At 33.4% G+C, this 20,904-nt stretch overlaps 1 protein-coding gene across 14 annotated transcripts in view; it reads left to right on the forward strand.

Annotated features, from left to right (window-relative positions):
* The window catches only part of siz (Brefeldin-resistant Arf-GEF family protein schizo), a 177,563-nt gene extending 158,044 nt beyond the window's left edge, over positions 1-19,519 (forward strand). For all 14 annotated transcript variants that reach the window (XM_069837699.1, XM_069837704.1, XM_069837700.1 and 11 more), the window contains 3 exons: positions 9,058-9,283; positions 10,618-10,989; positions 11,106-19,519. In XM_069837699.1, coding sequence (XP_069693800.1) covers positions 9,058-9,283; positions 10,618-10,989; positions 11,106-11,347 — 840 coding nt within the window. In that variant the 3' untranslated portion in view covers positions 11,348-19,519. The remainder of the gene's footprint in view (positions 1-9,057; positions 9,284-10,617; positions 10,990-11,105) is intronic.
* The last annotated feature ends 1,385 nt before the right edge of the window (positions 19,520-20,904 follow it).

Consider the following 20,904-nt stretch of genomic DNA (forward strand, 5'->3'; position numbering starts at 1 on the left):
TTCAACATATCTAAATATCCGTGCGGTGCAATTGAAAATTATTGAATCGTGCATAAATGAATGTACAAGAATTTCGCAATATTTAATCGAAATAAAGGCAGGTATTACACATACGAACAACGTAATTTTCACACCATTAATAATATTACACAGGGGCGTATTTTGCGGACTACCAGGGCTACCGGTGGTAGCCCAAGGAAATTACAAAAGAAAAAATTTATAATATAACATAATGTAATAATATTGTATTATTAGTTTTACCATAGTAATTAAAATTAAAGTAATTGTTAGATTTATATGTGCTCTCTGCTCTCGAAAAGAAACAAGTTGTCAAGGCGGCATTGCTGGAGAAACCGCTTGCTACGTGAGGTAGCCTGTGACCGTTCCGCGCACGCTGTCCTGTCGCACAACTGCCCGTCCCCCGCTCCCTGTTTCCATCGTGCAGTGTAGGCCGGGCGAGTTGCCGCTCTCATGATCGGTTTCTTCGCAGGCACGAAGCAACAATACGCTTAGTACGCTAGCTCATGAATGTGATTGTGTTCTTGCAGTGCATTATTTTAAATCTGTGATTTGTTCGAGTGTCTGAGATTTATATTAATTGTGAATTATTAAGTTTTTAATTTCCCAATTAAGTGATATTGTGAAAAATATGGCAGAACAAGTTTCTGGAGAGGTTTGTGTTGAAAATGACTGTGTAATAGAAGGTTTATTAAAAGTGCCTTTTAACCGTCGTACATAACAACGAGAAAGTTGAAATTGTGAAAATGGAAAGACCAACTCCTGAGTTAAATTTGTCCATGGACGTAAAAGAAAAACAGCGTGAGTACACACGCCATTTCACTTCAACATCATATGGTAAGTGGAATTGGTTGTGTGGTACTTCTAAACTGTCTAAACTATTTTGCTGGCCATGTTTGTTATTTAGCCGCGAAACTAATGTGTGGTCAAAAGAGGGATTTTCTAATATGAACTCCCTTCGAATGGCAGTCCTAGAATACGACAAATCAAAAGCTCATATTTGTAGCAGCATGAACTTTACAAACTTTGGGAAGACAAGAATTGATTTACAGCTAGTTAAGCAAAAAGCTCTACACATCAACCAACACAATGCTCTTGTGAAAAAAAAAATCGGGAGATTTTACTGCGTCTTATTAACGCAGTCTGCTTTCTAGGAAAACAAGAATTGGCTTTTCGGGATCATAACGAGAGTGTGGAATCAGACAATATAGGAAATTATATTGAATATTTAAGTTCCTTAAGTGAATTTGACCATTTACTGGCCAATCATCTTGAGAGTTCAACAGTATTTCGTGGTACTTCTCCCGCAATTCAGAATGACTTAATATTTGCTATAAGTGGGGTTATGATAAAGAACATAAAACCTTTCGTGGCCATTGTTGTTGATGAAACAAGTTACTGCTCTAATCAGAGTCAATTGTCCACTGTTTTAAGATATGTCGACAGTACTGCCAATGTTCAAGAACGGTTTATAGGATTCACAAATGTCAGTTCGGACAAAACTGCTGCTGCTTTGTTTCAGCATGTGGAAGGTGTTACAGCAGAATACAATGTCGGCAATAAGTTAATTGCACAGACATACGATGGTGCTTCAGTTATGGCGGGAAATATTAATGGCTTAAAAACAGAAGTTCAAGAAAAGTATCCTCAAGCACTATTAGTCCATTGTTACAGCCATGTTCTCAATTTAGTTTTGCAACAAACTACTTCATCCATTCCAGAATGCCGCATTTTTTTCAAAACACTGTCGGGTTTAGCTGCATTTTTCTCATCATCTCCTAAAAGATCAGAAAACTCAAGGAATTTATGAACAAGAAACTCCCAAAAGTAGCACCAACTAGATTGAATTTTACATCTCGGCTTGTAAATACAGTAAAGGAATACAGAGAAAAACGGACTGCTTTCTTTAAAAATATCATTTGTAATGACTGTGAAGAAAACTGGGATGATGCTGTAATTGTGCAGGCTCAAGGATATTTGAATTTTTTCACACAGTTTCAGAATATATTTCTTCTTGAAGTCTATGCTAGAGTGTTCGCACATACAGATGTGCTCTACAATATTCTTCAGACAAAAAGTCTAGACATAGCATACTACTTGCAAGAGGTATCAAAGTTAAAAAAATACTATATCCGAGTTCAGACGTAGTGGGTTTCCGTCCATATGGAGTAATATGGAAAATGAAAATTCTTCAGACAATACAATGGAACCACCATTAAAGCAAAGAAAAGGAGATGATGAATTGAAATACAGGCAGCTGTACTACAGCATATTAGATCGTATGCACATGGAAATTACTGACAGATTTTCTGATTATGGAAAGCTTCAGTTCACACATCTTCTAGATTCTCAAAGAATTTCTGCTTATAGAGAAAACTTCCCGAATGAGGCACTAAACAAATTATTTCAGTCCTATAACAGTCACTTTGATCAAGTACGTTTGAAAAATGATTAAGTGTAATATATTCAGCAGAAGTCTTTGATTTTTCGAAGAAACCTATCCATGAAATATTATCTGCCATATATGAAAACCATCTGAACCAAGTTATTCCTGAAGTCCTTAAATTGGCAACATTAATTGTGACAATACCAGCTACGTCAGCATCGGTAGAAAGAACATTTTCTGCGTTGAAGAGAATAAAATCCTACTGTAGATCAACTCATACACAAGAACGTTTATCCGGCTTGGCACTAATATCCATTGAAAAGTCATTTCTACAGAAACTTTGCAAGTGCCTCAACTGTAATTTCAATGACGAAGTCATCAACGTATTTTCGTCCCAATCAAGACGTCTGGAATTCACACAAATATGTAAGGAATTTTATTACAGGGATTTTAAAATATATTTTGTGTAATAATAGGGTCAGTGGTAGCCCAAACCCTTTAACCAGTATACGCCACTGATATTACACTCTAACTCGCAAGTGAATTATGTCGGAAGTGTCTCATAATCATTGTTTTAAATTTTATTAATGGAATTACACTACATTTTAGAGAAACATATGTTACTGTTTATGCATTCCAACTAATTTATATGGTTGAAATGCTGCCCTTCGTGATCGGGTTAAGCGAGTTACATGGTCTGTCTTACGGCCTGTATTAGATCACGATGCCTGTGGCACAGTCTATTGTTCCTAGTACTCACAACGCTCCAAGCGGCTAGCAACTATTGCGACAAATGCAAAAAATCACCCCAAGCTTCGTGACTGTATATAGTAGACTGTGGTTTCGTGTTGTGAAAAATTCAAGTATCATTGAAATTACTCCAAATTCTGTTAATGATGTTTCTTATATAGGCTATAAGTTCCAATTATAATTATGTTAATTGTATTTTTCACTGCGATATGAAACTTAAAATATTATCTCGAAACTTTGCATTTTGTGTTGTTCCCCTTTTGAACTGGCCCATCGATATTGTTGCAGGAAGGATTTCCGATATTATATTCGTTACTTCGCTGGATAGAAATACTTTTATTTAATGTGAAATACTTCTAAGACAAATAGCAGAATTCTGAACCTGTAAGTCCAAAATATATTTTCTTAACTTCCATATTTGCGTTGAACAGACTGTTTCTGTTTACCATGTTAGCGACTAAACCAGTATTACATCACCTCTGGTGTTAACACAAACATGTTGACAGAACAGCGACATATAAAAATCATAAGACAACGCCTATGTTTAAAATTTGGCTGAGTTTATTCAACTCAGAACATCATTTATATAGTATTAAGGAAGACAAAACCTGGCTTTGAATAATAGTGATGAGGTGTTTTTATTACCTAGAAAACATATTGATCCTGTATGAGGTTTTCGAGCTTAAATGAGTTCGACAATGAAAGATTGGTTTTGGCTTCTATGTTAAAGGTTAATTCTAGTCCTGAAACAAAAAAAAATTACCTTAGCTTTGGAAATCTACATTTCATACATCTGTTATAATTGGTACAATTAAGAAGTGTTGCAAAGGCGAGCCTTTATATATAAAAAGATTAATAAAGCGGACTTCGTGTACTGGTTTTGTGGCTGAGACCAAATAGATATTTTAGTTTAAATAAGAAATAGACAATGAAACATAATTCTGCATGCAGCAACTGAAGAACAATGAGTGGAGGACATTATGTAAGAAAAAAATTCTTAATGAAATTTGAGAAACTCTGGTTTCCCCTCAACCAATTGAAGCAGAATTGCTGGGTAACTTTCAGCATTGGACCTTGGACTCATTTCGCCATCATTAATTCACATATCATCATCATTCATACAATAGCTTGGGTTAAGTTCACAGTGCAGCGTGCTGTACTTGTACAAGAGTGTGGCCGTTCGGCTACCCAATTGTTCACAAGAATAGGAGTGATAAGCACAATAAGCGTCAGGCTGCAGTGTAAGCCTTCGGGTCCCTCCTCCATACAGAGAGAGAGAGAGAGAGAGAGAGAGAAAGAGAAACTATAATATAATGAATTTACAAGGCACTAACAAAGAGGACAGTAAAGAATTGCTTACTGACGAAGACACTGACAATGGTGATAATAGTCAAACTGACATTGAGCCCCCAGTATTTCCACAGAAGTAAAATGTCAGATAGTTAACATTACTCATTTTAAAAGTAAGAGTATATCAGGAAATGTTTGTCACACATTCCACATTAACACTAATTTGCTTGCTGTTATTGAGACGGGAGTGAGAGTGAGGAACTGGAAAAAGGGAGAGAGTACTTTTGTAATTCCATCTCTTCTTCAGTTTTGTGTTACTGGTATTTTGTTTTCCTTCAGTTTATAATTTGATTGCCTTTATAGTAAGTAAGGGACTAACTACATAACAGTCCACACCTGTGGAGTAACGGTTAGCGCGTCTGGCCGCGAAATTAGGTGGCCTGGGTTCGATTCCCAGTCGGGGCAAGTTACCTGGTTGAGGTTTTTTTCCGGGGTTTTCCCCCAACCCAATAAGAGCAAATGCTGGGTAACTTTCGATGTTGGACCCCAAACTCATTTCACGGCATTATCACTTTCATCTCATTCAGACGTTAAATAACCTAAGATGTTGATAAATCATCGTAAAATAACCTAGAAAGAGAGAGAGACTACATAACAAAACATGTTTGTCATTATTTGTTATTGACATTCTGTAGTTTTTTAATAAAATAACCGATAAAATGTGCTTATAATAGTAGTAAATTTGAGGTCCAATTACATCTTGACTTCTATCGTCAGGATTGCTGCCCTTTCTGATTTTTGTGGAATAGTTCCAGTTTCGAATTTGTTTGTCCAACTTTCTGCCTTGATGCCAGTTGAGACGCTAATTTTTCAAATTTTTGGGACGTTTATCATTCAATTCTCTGCAATAATTTTCCCAGTTTTATCGCATGTAATTTATTTTACTATTTCAATATTTTTATTTGTGGGGCACGTGTATTCATGAGCAGAAACAAAACTGACTCCAATGTAATAAAATCATTAGAAGCTGTTTTCCTTTTTAAGTTTTATGAAAGTGCTATCTTCTGTCTTCAGGAGAACTTCGATTTCTCTGAAAACAATCCCCTACAAAAATTTGAATCAATATCATTAAAGGAAATGGTCAGATTTCTGTCAGAAATATTCAAGCAGCAGCAGCAGCAGCTAATGCACTGAAAGTTAGTGTCAGTTTGGATGCTGTGTTTGTAGATTATAGCATCTTAAAAATATATTGTCAAAATTTTTGGAAGGAAAAGTGGGCAAGAAGAATGCGTGTTTGAAGTGTATGGGAATTTTTAAGCAGTTCTGTCTGCCTGCTTTGGCAGAAATGTTGTTATGAGCCTTGACTATAACACTTTCCAGTGCCTTTGTAGAGAGGGCATTCTCGCATATGACTGATGACGTGGACTGATATTAGGAACAAATGTTCTGTTCATTTGATCAAAGCAGAATATTAAATGACTTGTTTAGAATTGTTACCGGTATGTAATTTAAAAAACAGAAAAGTATTAAAATCCGCTAGAAGCAACAGAAGTATGAATGGAAGCTCTCTTAAATGAATTGTAATGTTAATGTGTCTCATGAAGTTCTTTGCATTACCTGTTTTCTTCAGAATTATTTTTGGGTTGCACTATATGAGTTATATTTCAATCCTTCATTTATGTTACTAAGACTAGGTTAGTTCCGTTAGCTGTGTGTGTATATATTATCTTACTAAGTTTTACAGTACTAAGACAAGATTAATAATGTTTTGTGTAAAATAGTAGGCAACTATTGAAGGTTAAAATACTTGGAATTTAATGGGTAAAGTATACCTGAATTTTGTCCCTGCTTTGAAAAATGAAAGATGGAAAATTCTATCACCTTTCCCAATCGATTGTTTTGTTTCTTCCCTGGGTACTTGGCTTACACACCTAAAATGGGATTGATTTACGGAATATAGTAATAAATTAATTACGTTTATCTTTCTTGCACTTCCATCACTCTTTTATTTTTAGCAGTTTTATTACTTTCTTCTTTGACATGGAATAAGTAAGGCACGAATTTACTGTATTAGCGAAAAGTTGTTTAAATCAGCAAGAAAAGTTTGTAAATGTATTTGTCATAGTTTTCAACTGGTTTATTTTGCCTCAAAATTTCGAGAATTTGATCTGATTTCGTTGAAATATTATGATTTTAACAATAAATAACAACAAATACATATTATTTTTCCATTTTCACTAAGAAAGTGCCTTTCTTTTTCCTTTCATGTTCATATATGAGAGTTTTGGAATAGTGTCACTATTGTTCTTAGATTGAATCTTACAACTGTCGATTTTTAATATATTTCAGGCTCGTTTCTCTTTCTTTATTGTCCCTATACCACCATCATTTGCTTAAATTGATGTTCGGAAAGCAGGTATTTTTGTGCGCATATCGTAATGACTACTAACGACCTTGCTGCAAAAATCTTCATTATTATTACATTTAAAAGCTAAAAGGGACCCTTACCGTAATTTGTATGAAAAGGTCCTACAACGCCACTAGTTGCCGTAGCCAATGCCGATAAGAGATTTTCCTTTAAATTTAACTTTAGGAAGAATGATTATGAAGGGAGATGTCAAAAGTTACGGATTATTGCAATATGGTGATACAGATGGTGGTGCAGTAGGCCTATAAATTTTAGAAGTTTTAAAATGCTGTACTCTTGTTATATTATCCTTAAGAAGTGCACATATACATAAATGCACACACACATACACGCATGCACCACACGGTGGAAGCGAAAAAACCTTGCAGAATGAAAGGGACGATGGGGTACACGTAAATGAATAGAAAACCTATATATTATATTCTGTGATTAAATGCTTGGTTAATTATAAAATTAAATTTGAAATTTCAGCAATCCAGCAACATCATTGCTAACACACAGTACTCGTGATACAGATGTAAGAAGTCTACAAATTCGGTATGTTTAAGTAGGTGAGCTTGTCTCTGCCAAGACGTTGCCACTTGCTTGCATTGTGCATTGGCTTGAATTTAGAGGTTTTTAAAATTAAATTTACACGAAAATCGTGCTCACTATTGAAATACGACAAAGGGATAAATTATTCCTTATTAGATTTAAAATAAATTATTCCTTGTTAGATTTCCTATCGATATGGACGAAAATCGCGATTATACTCGCAATAGTTACCAAATAAGAGATTGTTAAAACATTTGGAAAAGAACTATGAACTTCCCACTGATATGATATTATAGTTTTTTGTTACATATAGCATGAGCTATTTGCTCTGGAAATCTGCAAGGCTATTTCACTTCCACCGCACGCACGCGCGCGCGAGACAGAGAGAGAGAGAGAGAGAGAGAGAGAGAGAGAGTGTGCGCGCGCGATATATATGCAATGGAGGGGGAAAGGAACTGGCCATCCTACCCCATTACTCCTGGCCTAGTTGCCTCATAAGTGGTGGCTTGTTGGTATCGTTTGTGAGGTTCAAACCTGTCTTCAGACAGTTGACTAAACAACAACAACAAACACACACACACACAGTGTGGAAGTGAAATAACCCTGCAGATTTTCAGTGTGAATAGCTCTTGTTGTATGTAACAAAAAAGTGTAATACCGTATTGATAGAAAGTTCATGGTTTTTTCAGAAAAAAAATGTTCCCCCCCCCCCAACGTTTAACACACTCTTATTCGGTAACTGTTGCTAGTAGGATAGTGATTTTTGTCCATATTGATAGGAAATCTAATAAACAATCGTTTATCCCTCTGGTTTTCTTGTAAATTTAATTTAAAAACTATTACTTTCAAGCCATTCAATGATGCGAGTAGGTTGCAACATCGTAACGAGAGAGGGAGGTTCGTGTACAGAGACGGACCTGAATTCGTTGACCTCTTACATCTTTATTACGAGAAGAAAGACAACTATTTCCGACTTAATTTTCTTAATTAACTGTGCATTTAATCACGAAACGTAATATAGGTTTTCTATGCCTTTAAGTGTATTCTATCGTCCCTTTCAAGCTGCATGGTTATTTCACTTGCACTGTGTATATATTGATAATCAAACCTGAAATTTACCCCTTATACTAATCAAGAAATTGTCGCGAAACTAATGTGAATTTGAATTGATTTTCAGTACAAAATATCACCAATTACATGAATTAATTAAAATATTGTAAGAATTTTTTACCAAATATCTTGCCTCTGACAATAAAGAGCATTGTAACTGTAGATGAGTAGAAATCATTTTGACAATCTGTAATAATATATATATATATATATATATATATATATATATATATATATCATGAATGGTGTGTAATAATTAGATTGCATGCTAAATTTTTTTTTACGTGGTTTTGATAATTTAAGTTTCAAGTACTGGAAAGTGAATGTAACATAAGGATACAGGCTAAGACTACATAAATATTTTATTTATTTTTGTTATAGGATATTGCCATTGATTTAGACTTAGGAACACAAGATGTAGGAGAGGGGAAGGTCATTGATTAATTTCATAAAACTTTATTTTTTTTTTTACATCTGTTGTTTCTTAAACTCTGCATTAATCTGAACAATCTGTTTTCACACGTGTTTTTTCAATTTTCAGAACATGGCACTTCCTCACCGACGGCTGGTGTGTTACTGCCGTCTGTATGAGATTCCAGATATATATAAGAAAGAGCGACCTGGTGTACATCAGAGGGAAGTTTTTCTCTTCAATGATCTTCTTGTCATCACCAAAATATTGAGCAAAAAGAAAAGTTCTGTAACATACACATTTCGGCAGAGTTTCCCCCTTTGTGGGATGATAGTCGCACTATTTGAAGTTCCACGTAAGTTCACCGAAATATTGGATATGTTTAAGGTATGAAATGAAAGATGAAATCCTATTAACCTTCAGTGATTTGACATCACTGTTAAGACCATGAAAATATGTCCATTACTTTTGGAAGTTAAAGGATGATGTATATAAATGAGATAATCACATATCAATCATTGCTATTTCTTTTAAGAAAATAATGCTGAGACATTTGATGTAATGTATATTAGATATTACAGTAGAGCATCGATTATCTGAATACCGATCAATCGAAACATCAGTTAACCGAAAGCGTTCCAGTTGGCAGCTAGCACTGTTTCCGAGATTTAACGGCAAAAAACGAGTCTCAGCTCTGAAGCAAAAAAAAAAAAAAAAAAAAAAAGTTTGGACCTCTTTCCTAAACTGTAGGCCTACTTTAATGGCCTTTTGACCTTGTTAAACTAGGCTAGTCAGTTTTCTGTACTATTTGTAAGACGTGTGATACAAAATATATACTGTATGTACAGTTTTGTGTTTAATGTTAGTGTTTTTTGTTTCATACTGCTCCTATGACACCGGTACAATTTGTTTTTGTAAATGATCGGTTATCCAAAAAATCAATTATCCGAACACCCTCTGTCCCCAATTGTTTCGGATAATTGATGCTCTACTGTATATGGATAATAAAATAATAAATCAGGTGGTAGATATAAATGAAGGGAGCATTATGGACTTGGGTATATTAAACTTTTCATAATTACAATACTTGAAGATATTTTATACATGTTCTGTTGCCATGTAATCTGAACTGTAAAGAAAAAGTGCTCTCTTCTCAAAATTACACAGTACATGCAATATGAACTGTGATGAGCATTTGCATAATGATTTTACATTTGAAAATATTTCATTGAAAGAAACTGTATTTTTTTTTCTGCCTGTTAGCAAATTAAACTATGTACTGTTCCCCCCCCCTCCCCCGAGCATAATTTCTTGTATTTGATGTGGTATTTTCTTGTAAAGGTGACTCATAATAATTAGTCAATTTTGATAATAAATTCCATTACTTTTACACACACTCCAGAGTACGCTCGCCAAGATTGACTTGGTAGGTTGTGTGAAAATGCAAAAAACGTATAAAATACATTATTAAATTTTGGAGACAACTGTGGTGGATTGAATAAGATAAAAATAGTTTTGCAGACACTTCACTGAGTGAGAAGCCGCAATATTAGACAAAACCAAACAACTATGTTGGATACAGCAGTCTTCAGTTGATTGCAATCGGGTGACTAGATGTACAAGTAGCAAGTTACTCCATAGTTGGCTTTTATTGATTCTTAAATAGTCGTTATGTTGTGATTGTTCCAGATTACCAGTATGGTATAAGATTGTCTCAGCGAGTGGATAACAAAGTGTTGGTGACATTCAATGCTCGTAACGAGCACGATCGTTGTAAGTTTGCTGAAGATCTGCGGGAATCTATCAGCGAAATGGACGAGATGGAGAACCTTCGCATTGATGCTGAACTCGAACGTCAGAAAAGTGGCCGAGGTGGTCGTAGTAGTGCCGAAAACAGAGACAGTGGAGTAGCAGATGTGGAGGTGTGTCCGTGTGTACAATCGGGGCTGGGGGGCTGTGACACAGATGGTTATCCGGAGGGCGACAGGGAACGTCACGTACCTGATACTGTGCTCAAGAGATCCGCTCTCAGCAACTCTCTCCTAGATATTCACGAGCAGTGTAAGTAGCTGTCCTTTACATAAGGGAGGGTCCAAACACATTGAGGTGCCTTACCTGCCTGCTGCCTGCCTCCGAGTGTTAGGAATTGGAGAAAGAATTTGGGTGTGTATTTCCAGGTGATAAACCACAGCGCAGAGGGAGTATGGGATCTTTGGACAGCGGAATGTCCATTTCATTCCAATCCACTGTTAGTCACGAGTCCTCATCACCTCAGAATGTGCAATCACTTTCAAACACTAAAGGAACCAAGCAGATGATCCATCAGCAGTCCTTCCTCGGAGGTTTGTTTGCCAAGAGGGAACGCAAAGCTTCTCGTGCAGAGGAGCCCAACCCCTTCAGTCGCAGTACAGATGTATAGCTGAATTTATTTATTTATTTGCATAACCTTATCGTTCCTTATGTCCGTTCCCTGTCTTTCTTTGTATCATTGTTATTTAAAACGAGTTTTGATTCTTTGTAAATTAATATTTTTTCAAGTGTGTGGCAGTGGTGAATAAAATCTAATTATACTTCCAAAATGTTAAGAGGATTGTTTGGCAATTCAGCTTAATTGTTATTTATTATACATGATGAAATGTGAGACTGTGTAAAAAAAACATAAAACAAAACAAAAAAGACAAAAAAAGACTTTTCGTGTTTAAATGTAATTAACCAGAATTTTTCTCGCTAAAACAATGTTCTATGCATCATGTAATTAATTAGATGAAAATATTAATGCCACCATCAAAACCTAACTCATTGAAATTAATATATTAATAACAACTTGATATATAGAAAAGAGCACATTCCCACGTGCATTTATGTCGATTGTTTTCTTTTAAATTTCTTTGTGATCTGCTCAGACCATTGTTAAGTTCTGTATCTGCGTGTGTATGTGCGTGTTCACATGTGTGCATGTGTGTGTGCGTGTGTGGGTTCTTGTGTCTGTATATGAGTAATTTGGCATTTGTATGTAAAACACACATACACACTCACAAATAGTTCAGTGACGAGAATTACTGGCACAGATTCTTTAAATAATTGCATCATTCCCAAAACATATGTTGCAGATTTCAAGTACACTTTTCATTGTGAGGGGTTATAACCAATTCCCATATCTGGATTGTGTGCAGGATATAGTGTAGTGTAGTGTTCTGGGGATGTCTGAACGTGCCTCGTGTCATTAAAAGGGCTTCATGGTGCCAGTTGAACGTTCTTGAAACATATATAACAGTGATAATAAAGTAGAGATAATGGGGTCGATTCTTATATAATGCACTTAGTTACCATGTATAAAATTATGAATTTAAAATTCCATAGCCTTTCTTAAAACAACTAGTACCTTCATTGAAGACAATGTAATTAAAATGTAAAAGGTTGAATCTTTATTTATAGTTTTAATTTTATGTTTGCACTTACTTGTGTTACCATATGTACATCTTACATAGAATACTGGGAGACTGTGTCATTGACATTGCGTGTTTACTCATTCTGAAGTTCCTACCTTACCAAAGGAGGCTGGTATAAAAAGCAATATACATGTATGTGAACGGAATTTCGAAAGGAATATGAAATGTTAACAATTTTTTGTCATTGTTGAGCAGTTTGTTTCATATTTGTTGTCAATGGCACTTGGCCTCTCTTGAAGTTGAATTATACATTTATATGTTCCAAAGACTTTGTGAACTAGATAATTTGTACATATAAAAGAAAGGAAACCACATCAATTGTAACAGTAGAAATTTTTCTCTTAATTTGTGTATAAAGTGGTTCTTGTTCTAGCATAAAATTAATTCACTGCTTTGCAGTCATATGATAGTATTTTCAGGCCTATTACAGACCATAAAATAATCTTGTCTGTAGTCTTTTATTGTATCATAAATTTGTTTTAAGCTCTTGTTTCGTTGATGATCATTCTAAGATACGATTAAAACAATAAGGAATATGGGGTAGAGCTAGCCAAAGTCAGTTTAAGCAATCCAGCCAGTCATAGGGATGCGACCTTGGCAAGTTCAGTGTCAGCACATGCTTGCTAATTTGGTTTTTCCATTTCATGCATAAAAAGTGCTAAATATAGAAGAAATTAAAATATTATATCGAAGGAAGCTAAAATTCTGAAACTTACTTTTCAGCATTTTTAGTATTTCTGGTAAATTGAATAATAACTACAAGAGATGTGGTTTAAGTGTACACACAGTGGCTCGCTATCTTTCAGAAGAAAAAAAACTGCTGCAACCGGTTATATTGCTTCATTTGAATCCCTTGGATAGCACTATGATGTGAAAAATCTTGTTACATACACATCTGGACGACTTTGATTAAAATTTGCTTTATCAGACAATATTTGAAATGTACTATGAGTGTGGTGAATATTCATCACATCGTAAATGAGAAAATAAACTACAAAAGTATGGCTTCATCAGTGATTATTGTTTTGAGAAAAATAGGCTTCTGATATAATAGACCAAGTTATGGTAGAAATTCTTTTAGAAAGGAGTGATCTAGTTGCCACTAGGTCAGTCATTTTAAGGGCTTGTTTATTATGTGACAACTTCTGAGGAGAATCGTTCAACTTCTTACGTATATAACATATGGGTAAACAAAAGCCAAGCTCGAAGGGACATCTGGTCAGACTCTAAAGAAAGTAGTGCTTTCAAAATTCCACTAGAGAAAGGTAGCAGCCTTGCTGTATGCCATGTGAAACAAATGGGCCTTTCAAACAATAGGCAGGCATAAGTTCCTGATTACCACACTGGAATAAATGCAGAGTTCTAAGAATTGGTTTAGAATCCCAAACTAACTTGAAGAGAGGTCTGTTACGGATATTCTTAGTTTACATTTTATTGCATTAAGTAAGGTCCGTGCCGCAAATTCCACTCAACAAATTTTGAAGTGTCTGAAAAAAAATAAAACACGTTATGTACTTCATGAAACAGGAACAGAATTATTTTACTGTGTTAAGTCATAATCCAACCAGCCAAAATAATATAAATTAAACCAGATTGCTCTAGAAAGAGGACATCAGGTAATCTTAAACCACAAAATCGTTGTTAGTATACTGCAATGGAATTAATATAGGCTAAAGTAAGGGAAAGTTTTCAGACAAATAAACGCAGAATTCAGGCTTATTTATGTTTGATGACTAATCCATGTGTACATTGAAAAACTGTAGAATGAAGAATTTCAGGGAGAAATAGATACAGGTTAAAGAAAACATTGCTATAAATCTTCACGATAGTGGCACTGACATTAGCAGAGGAGAAGGAATGGAGAAAATGTTTCTGGTAATTCACTATATAGAGGTTTCTTTATGTTGTTAATGAAATTGTAAGTGCATATAAAATACTCGTTTTCATATTATTTATGTAGGAGTGTCACTGTTGCCCTACACTGGTTCGGACTTAATCTTCCCTCTCTGTCTCGATCTTGGTCTTGTATGGTAACAGTGTCCTTTAACTCGCTATGTACTGAATGAATCTCTGTATTCCTTCTTGTTTTATATGTATAATAGATTTTATATTTACTTTGTGATTGATCTCAATTTGTATTATATAAAATGTTTTTTGGCGATAATATGCATTTTTCATTCATTTTTTTCTGTACTTTATGGTCTAAGAACATGCAAACATACCAGATAAAGACAATTTGTTGAAATTTTCCTGTTTGTAAGTATTGTGCTGTGTAGAAGTACTTCTCTTCCTTGTAATCACTTCGTCATGTATTTTGTGAAAACTACTCAACCTAATGCAGTTCATATAAAACAGTTTATGAAAGAAAACCTCATACACTTTGTTTTTGTTACATTTATATGAGTGAAAGCTTTGTGCCCCAGTGGTCTTCTCTCATTGTTTACAACAATTTCACCCTAAAAGCTTTCATAACTGCTGATCAAGATAGCGTGAATCGCATTGTAGTGATAGTAAATTTCGCATTATAAGACTTCGTTTTAATTTAAAATCAACATAAAATGTAGAGCTTTATACTGATCATACACATACATTTTTAGAACGTAAGAGTAATGGTGCATAACATGTGAAATTTGAGATAACTATGTTAAATGCAAGGGTGAGTCAAATGAACATCTTGAATCATAAATTTTATTCATTAAAATATTGCTCTCAGTTATATATAGGCCTAGTGTCGGTATAAGTAGAAATGTTATCACTAATGGCTTCTAGTGCCAATTCTGATTACTCACACTAACTTTAGGTATGTAAAATGAGTTTTTTATGCAAAAATACATTGTTTTTAAGGTCTTCGTCTGACTTGCCTTTGTGAGAAAGGAAGGAAGTAAAAGAGAAAAAGGAGAGGAAATTGTCAAGGTAAATTATTATAATGTACAACACGGAGGGCGTAATATATGTGAAATACGGAAATAATGTTGGAAATTAATTCTACTTTTAGTAGAGTAATGTTTCTTAAGTTTGTGACAGCCAAAATTGAAATTAACGATAAGAGACTTGAAGGCAAGTATCGAATAAAATCTCAATTAAAATCTTCTCCTTCAGAATGAGATAATTAACATACTATCTCAGGCTTGTCTCTCTCAAACATAATGCAAGAAATTTGCGGTTTTATTGTAATGATGTTCCACAGTTTCACCATTAATGCATTATATTTTCTTTAATCTGGATTTTTTTCTAGAATAGGTTTACACACGTTACAAGATTATTGTGTGCATTCATATGAAAAGGTGGCTTCTAGTTTCAGATAGACTGATTTGAGCGTGATCCAGTTGACGCAGAACTTCAATATTTATACAGTTCATTGTTTAGCATGTGATCATACCAAAGACGTTAAAAAATTCACCAGTTTGAATCCTATCTTTGTTTTTTTAGATTATATCTGAAACTAGACTCTGCCAAGAGGTCCCTTTTCATATGCACACATTATCTTAATCCTTAAGTTCAACATATGGCAGCACCGAGAACTTACGTTTCAATTACCACAAACCATACAATAAATCGTTAATATTCCACTTTAAAAAATTGGGAAAAAAAAATCTGATACAATCAGTTACATAAATAATTTAAAGAAAGAAGTTAACAACTTAGAGTTATAGTAAATATTGATTGGTATACATTTTTCAGAGCTCGTTACATTTTCTTTCTCAAGTTTAGTGGCAGCTAAGGAAATTCTCGGGTACTTTATTTTCATTGTCTTTTATGTAATTGCTTCTGCATAGCAGTGTTGTTGATTTAACAAACTGAAGGTAAACAGTATTGCCATTTTTCATTTCATACTTTCGCAGTAGGCTATTTAGAATAGCATTACAGAGCATAAGGATCTGGGGATTGAATTCATTAGAATGTAATGAATAAGAGGAGGAAGGAAGGAACAATGTAGAGGAAAAGATATTTGACTACAAATATCGTCGATATAGTGCCGGAAATAATAATAATAATAATAATAATAATAATAATAATAATAATAATAATACCGGTACAGTAATAATAGTTTCGTTGTTACAAGAAACTTCAAAATTATGAACATGTATATTATATTAATATGAATAGTATACATGAGAATGTTTTGAAGAGTGACCGTATTGTAATTTGAAAAGTAACAATTTCACGATGGTAGCACTGATACTGTGTCTAGTTCAGAGACATTAATTTGAGAACTTTCTTTGTACCAGTTTCTTGTTAAATTATACGATTTTTTACTAAAGAAATGTACCATGTCTAGAAAATTTTCAGGTAAAAGTAGGGAGAGGATAAGAACCGTAGTAAACTGTCCAGAAAAATCAATTTGTTTCTATATAGGAGATCTGAGATGAAATTTCAGACTCCACCTCCATTGATTACTGACAGTTCACACCTTCGAAATTTCATTTAAATACAATCTGTATATTGTACAGAACACGATTTCAGTTTAAAAAGTTAGCAACACTGTAATATTATTAACATTTCATTAAGGCTTTCGAAAGTAAAAGAAATAATAATAATAATAATAATTTATATCCTAGAATTATTGTAAAAGTAATTAATCTGGTTTTTAATGAATCTATGTATCCTGCTGTCAGAGAATTGTGTGTAATTATCTCATTTTTTGCATTAAAAGTAAGAGAATTGCAGGTATTATTATTTGTACTTAAATATAGATGTATACATATTTTTTATACTTACCTATGGAAACATACATTTTTGTGAAATTCTAAACGAGATTATAAGGAGATAAGAAAAGTAAGGAATAATGTAAGAGGACTGGACAAAGATACTTTTGAATTTGAATTGGACTTCTCTGTCTTGCGATGTTAACATACAAGAGTAGTAATGTATGCAAGTTGATAGCTATCTTGCACAATTATTTAATGTTAGCATAAATTCGTAACACCATTATAAGGAACATGACAGAATATCCTGAGACTTATTTGTTCAAATATTTTAGTGTTTGAAAACACACGTACTGGCACCTACAACGTTTCACTTCAGTTTAAATGTTTTGATATTAAAATAATGTGCAAACATATTGCCTTCACAATATTTGAATACTACATACAGTGTCAAGGAATGACGGTATAGTTACTTATATGCTCTCTGCAAAATATTTAGAGTAGTCAGATTTGTTTGAAATGAGTTTTCTCCTTCAACTTTTCAAAGGCATGAAAAAAATTCTACAGACAAGAATGCATTTAAAACAGTGTCAGAATGTATTGTTTGGTACCTTGTATTTCTTGCACTATCTTACGTTATGTACAATGTGTGTAAAATGTTGATTTTTTTTCCTCTGTCATTATACATTGTAACATAGACTTTTATGTAGGCCTATATGTGTTAAAAAGAAGAAAAACATAATGTTGATGTGGTTGCCACATTTGTAATGTATTCTATGTGAGAACAATGTGCTGGATTCCATTCTTCAGTTTACACTTTGTCTCAATTAACTCAGATATAATAAAAGTAAAAAATTGTAATATCTTATGAAGATAAATCTGCAATTTAAAATATCTATGGAAGGACAATAAACCCTATTACCATTTCAGTAACTTCAAAACACTCAGTTTCATTCTAGTTTGAAGATATATTACTCAAGTTTAGTCGCAAATAAGTATTTGCACATAAGTCATACCAGAGAATGAAGATAACTTGATCTGGTAGTGTTATTGTTATTGAGTAATGTAAACTTTCCAATACTGCAACAACATGAAAATCTTCAACTTTTATTTTGTAAATAATTTCATGCTTTCTCTGAGTAATTCCTATTACAGTAGTTCTTCTAATTCTTTGTAATTTTAACATCATTAATATATTGTATAACCTGAATGGGGAAAAAAAGAAATTAAATTTGTTACTCAAGAATTTACGTGCATTCCAGACAGTACGATTCCGTAATAGACAATGTACATACAGTAAGCATTAGTCCACACAGATTGATATGTTAACCCACCTGGGGAGTGCAGTCTTCTAAAATCTTCGTCTGTACATCAAAGTGTGTAATATGTAATTTCATTAGAAGTATACGGCTCTCATTGAGAGACTATTCAGTTGAAAAGGATTAACACAGTTGTGTGTTAGATCTTGTATTTTTCTTCCAAGAATGATATTAAGTATTTCACAGTAAAATTTACTTACGTTATGTATACGTAGTTGTTAAAAAGTGAAAGCTCTCGTTTGAAAACTGGAAACAATAAAAAAAAGCTATATTTTGGCTAACTGCTTATCCCTCTTTGAAATATGACAGCATGTTTTTAAATAAGAAATTAAATGCCATTGTGATTTTGCATTATTTTCTTATTAATGTTGGCTGCAGTTTGAGAAAGATAGAAGAAATAGAAATATTGATTATAAATTTGAATTGAAAATTGCATAATTCATGTACAATGATAAACCCAAATGATAAAATAATTTAATAAGCAGTAAGACAGAGCAGTTACTTCCTTAGCACAGTTTCTTTATCAGAGCTTATTAAAACAAATTCAATATGGGACCAAATCTATGTGAATAGATTCCAAAACCCATGTTATGCACACTTGTTTTATAATCATATTGCATTCATAAATCAGTGAGTAATTTGATTGTAGCATATTTCCAAGTATAGTAAGTGCAGATAATTTACTCTGGGACAATATGACCTATACATATATAAATATATCTCTTTCCGCTAACAAAAAAACTGTATAAATGAGACAGATTAGTATGTAGTTACAGAAGGGTGGAAATCTGTTGGTACAAATTGTTTTAAATTTTAAATAAACTGTAAGGGTTTATTTGTTTGAAACTGATTTGCATCGCTCTGTTCAAGAGCAAGAGCATGTTGAATGCTTAAGGCCAGCAAAGCAAGTTTGTCCTAAATATGCAGTTAATATTGGTATTGTCGTTACTTTACCGTACTTATTAATTAATCATACAAATGTCAATTCATATTTGTTGAGATTTTTTAATTTTTGCTTCCAATCTTTTGGTAGAATTTTGGTTTGCTTTGCACTGTGGTTAACGCATGTATAAAGTTTAAGTGTTATCTACCTGGAAGTGATCTCACCTAGTCATTAATCTAATAAACTATTATGATGTAAATGTTTTTAGTTGACAATACAACTAACGAATATTAATGTGGGTTGTGCATGTTCCCTTCTCCATATAACACTAGACTCTCCATTAATCGTACATAATAACTGTAATATTTTAAGATGTGTACATACCGATTGTGCAGGTGGAACAGTTGACAGACCATTATCATATTTTCAGTTGTTTGGTCTTGTACTGACAAATAGCTTGTCATTGAACTCAAATCCACAATTTGTTGATTATCTAAATTTTCTTATATGAATGTGATTCCCTTTCCAGCATTCAGTTCTAATTTAAGGATGAGTTTTTTTTCTAAGACCATCATATTCATCTGGGAATATGAGAGCTATTAGTGAGTTTTAACTTGCAAGGTGACTAATTTGCATAGACGAAGATTGTGTTGGAAGATATTATTCCATTAAAATATACATATTTTCATATTTTGAAAATAACTTAGTTTTCACTGTGATATTATCTTTGATACATATTATGAACAATAAATTTAGTTCTCATGTAATGATTGACATGATCAATATTAAACTGAAATATGTAGATTAATAGTCTCCTTCAATTACATTTAGTTAGATTTAGTCTACAATATTCATTACCAGCACTTGCATTTCTCCAGTTTTCAAACAAAGTTTTAGGTAATTACAGTTAAATTTCAGAAATGTTTTTTTATTTCCCGTCATAATTTTCATTCTAGCGGAACTTGAAATATTACGGAAAAATAATAACTCGTAATGTTAGTTTATTTTACAATTGAATTTCTCATTTTTCTGCTTGGACATGAATTGTTCTGAAAGTTGAGAGAATGTTAGAAACACAAAATGACATTGAAGTCCTGTTTCAGTGCACTTGTTACTATGTCTAACAGAATGAGACATTTCCACATTCTCATTGAATGTTGGAGTTGATAGTTTGCACATATTTTGATACATACAGTGTTATGGAGAGTCTATTGTAATATTTAATAATATTATTATTCTAATTTCTTTTCACAAGTAAAAAGTGAAATAACAGCCTGATGGACGCAGCATGGTGGTATTTGAGTTCATGTACAGTACTCCCTTACTGATGTCAGTGTGTTTTGAAAGAAGTGCAGGGACAGTAAATTTGGGTTTGTATCACATTCAGATAATGCAGGATGATGAAATGAATATAAGACATACACAGTATTTCCATCATCTACAGTACTTCATTATTTTCTGATAAGATCAGAAGAAATTACGAGAATATAGTATTAGATAAAAGTTGTTCAAGTTACAGGTATCTTTCGTCTTTTTACCACAGTAAAGCTTTTCAAAACAGTTTCTTTTTTCACAAACATAAGTTTTTTAATATATAACAGACATCAAGTTTCTCATCTTTCAAGCTTCTTTGTGCGGTGTATTTGGAAACAGAAGTACATTTTAAGATTTAATAAATA

Source organism: Periplaneta americana, chromosome 10 (genome assembly GCF_040183065.1).
Source record: "Periplaneta americana isolate PAMFEO1 chromosome 10, P.americana_PAMFEO1_priV1, whole genome shotgun sequence".
NCBI lineage: Eukaryota > Metazoa > Arthropoda > Insecta > Blattodea > Blattidae > Periplaneta > Periplaneta americana.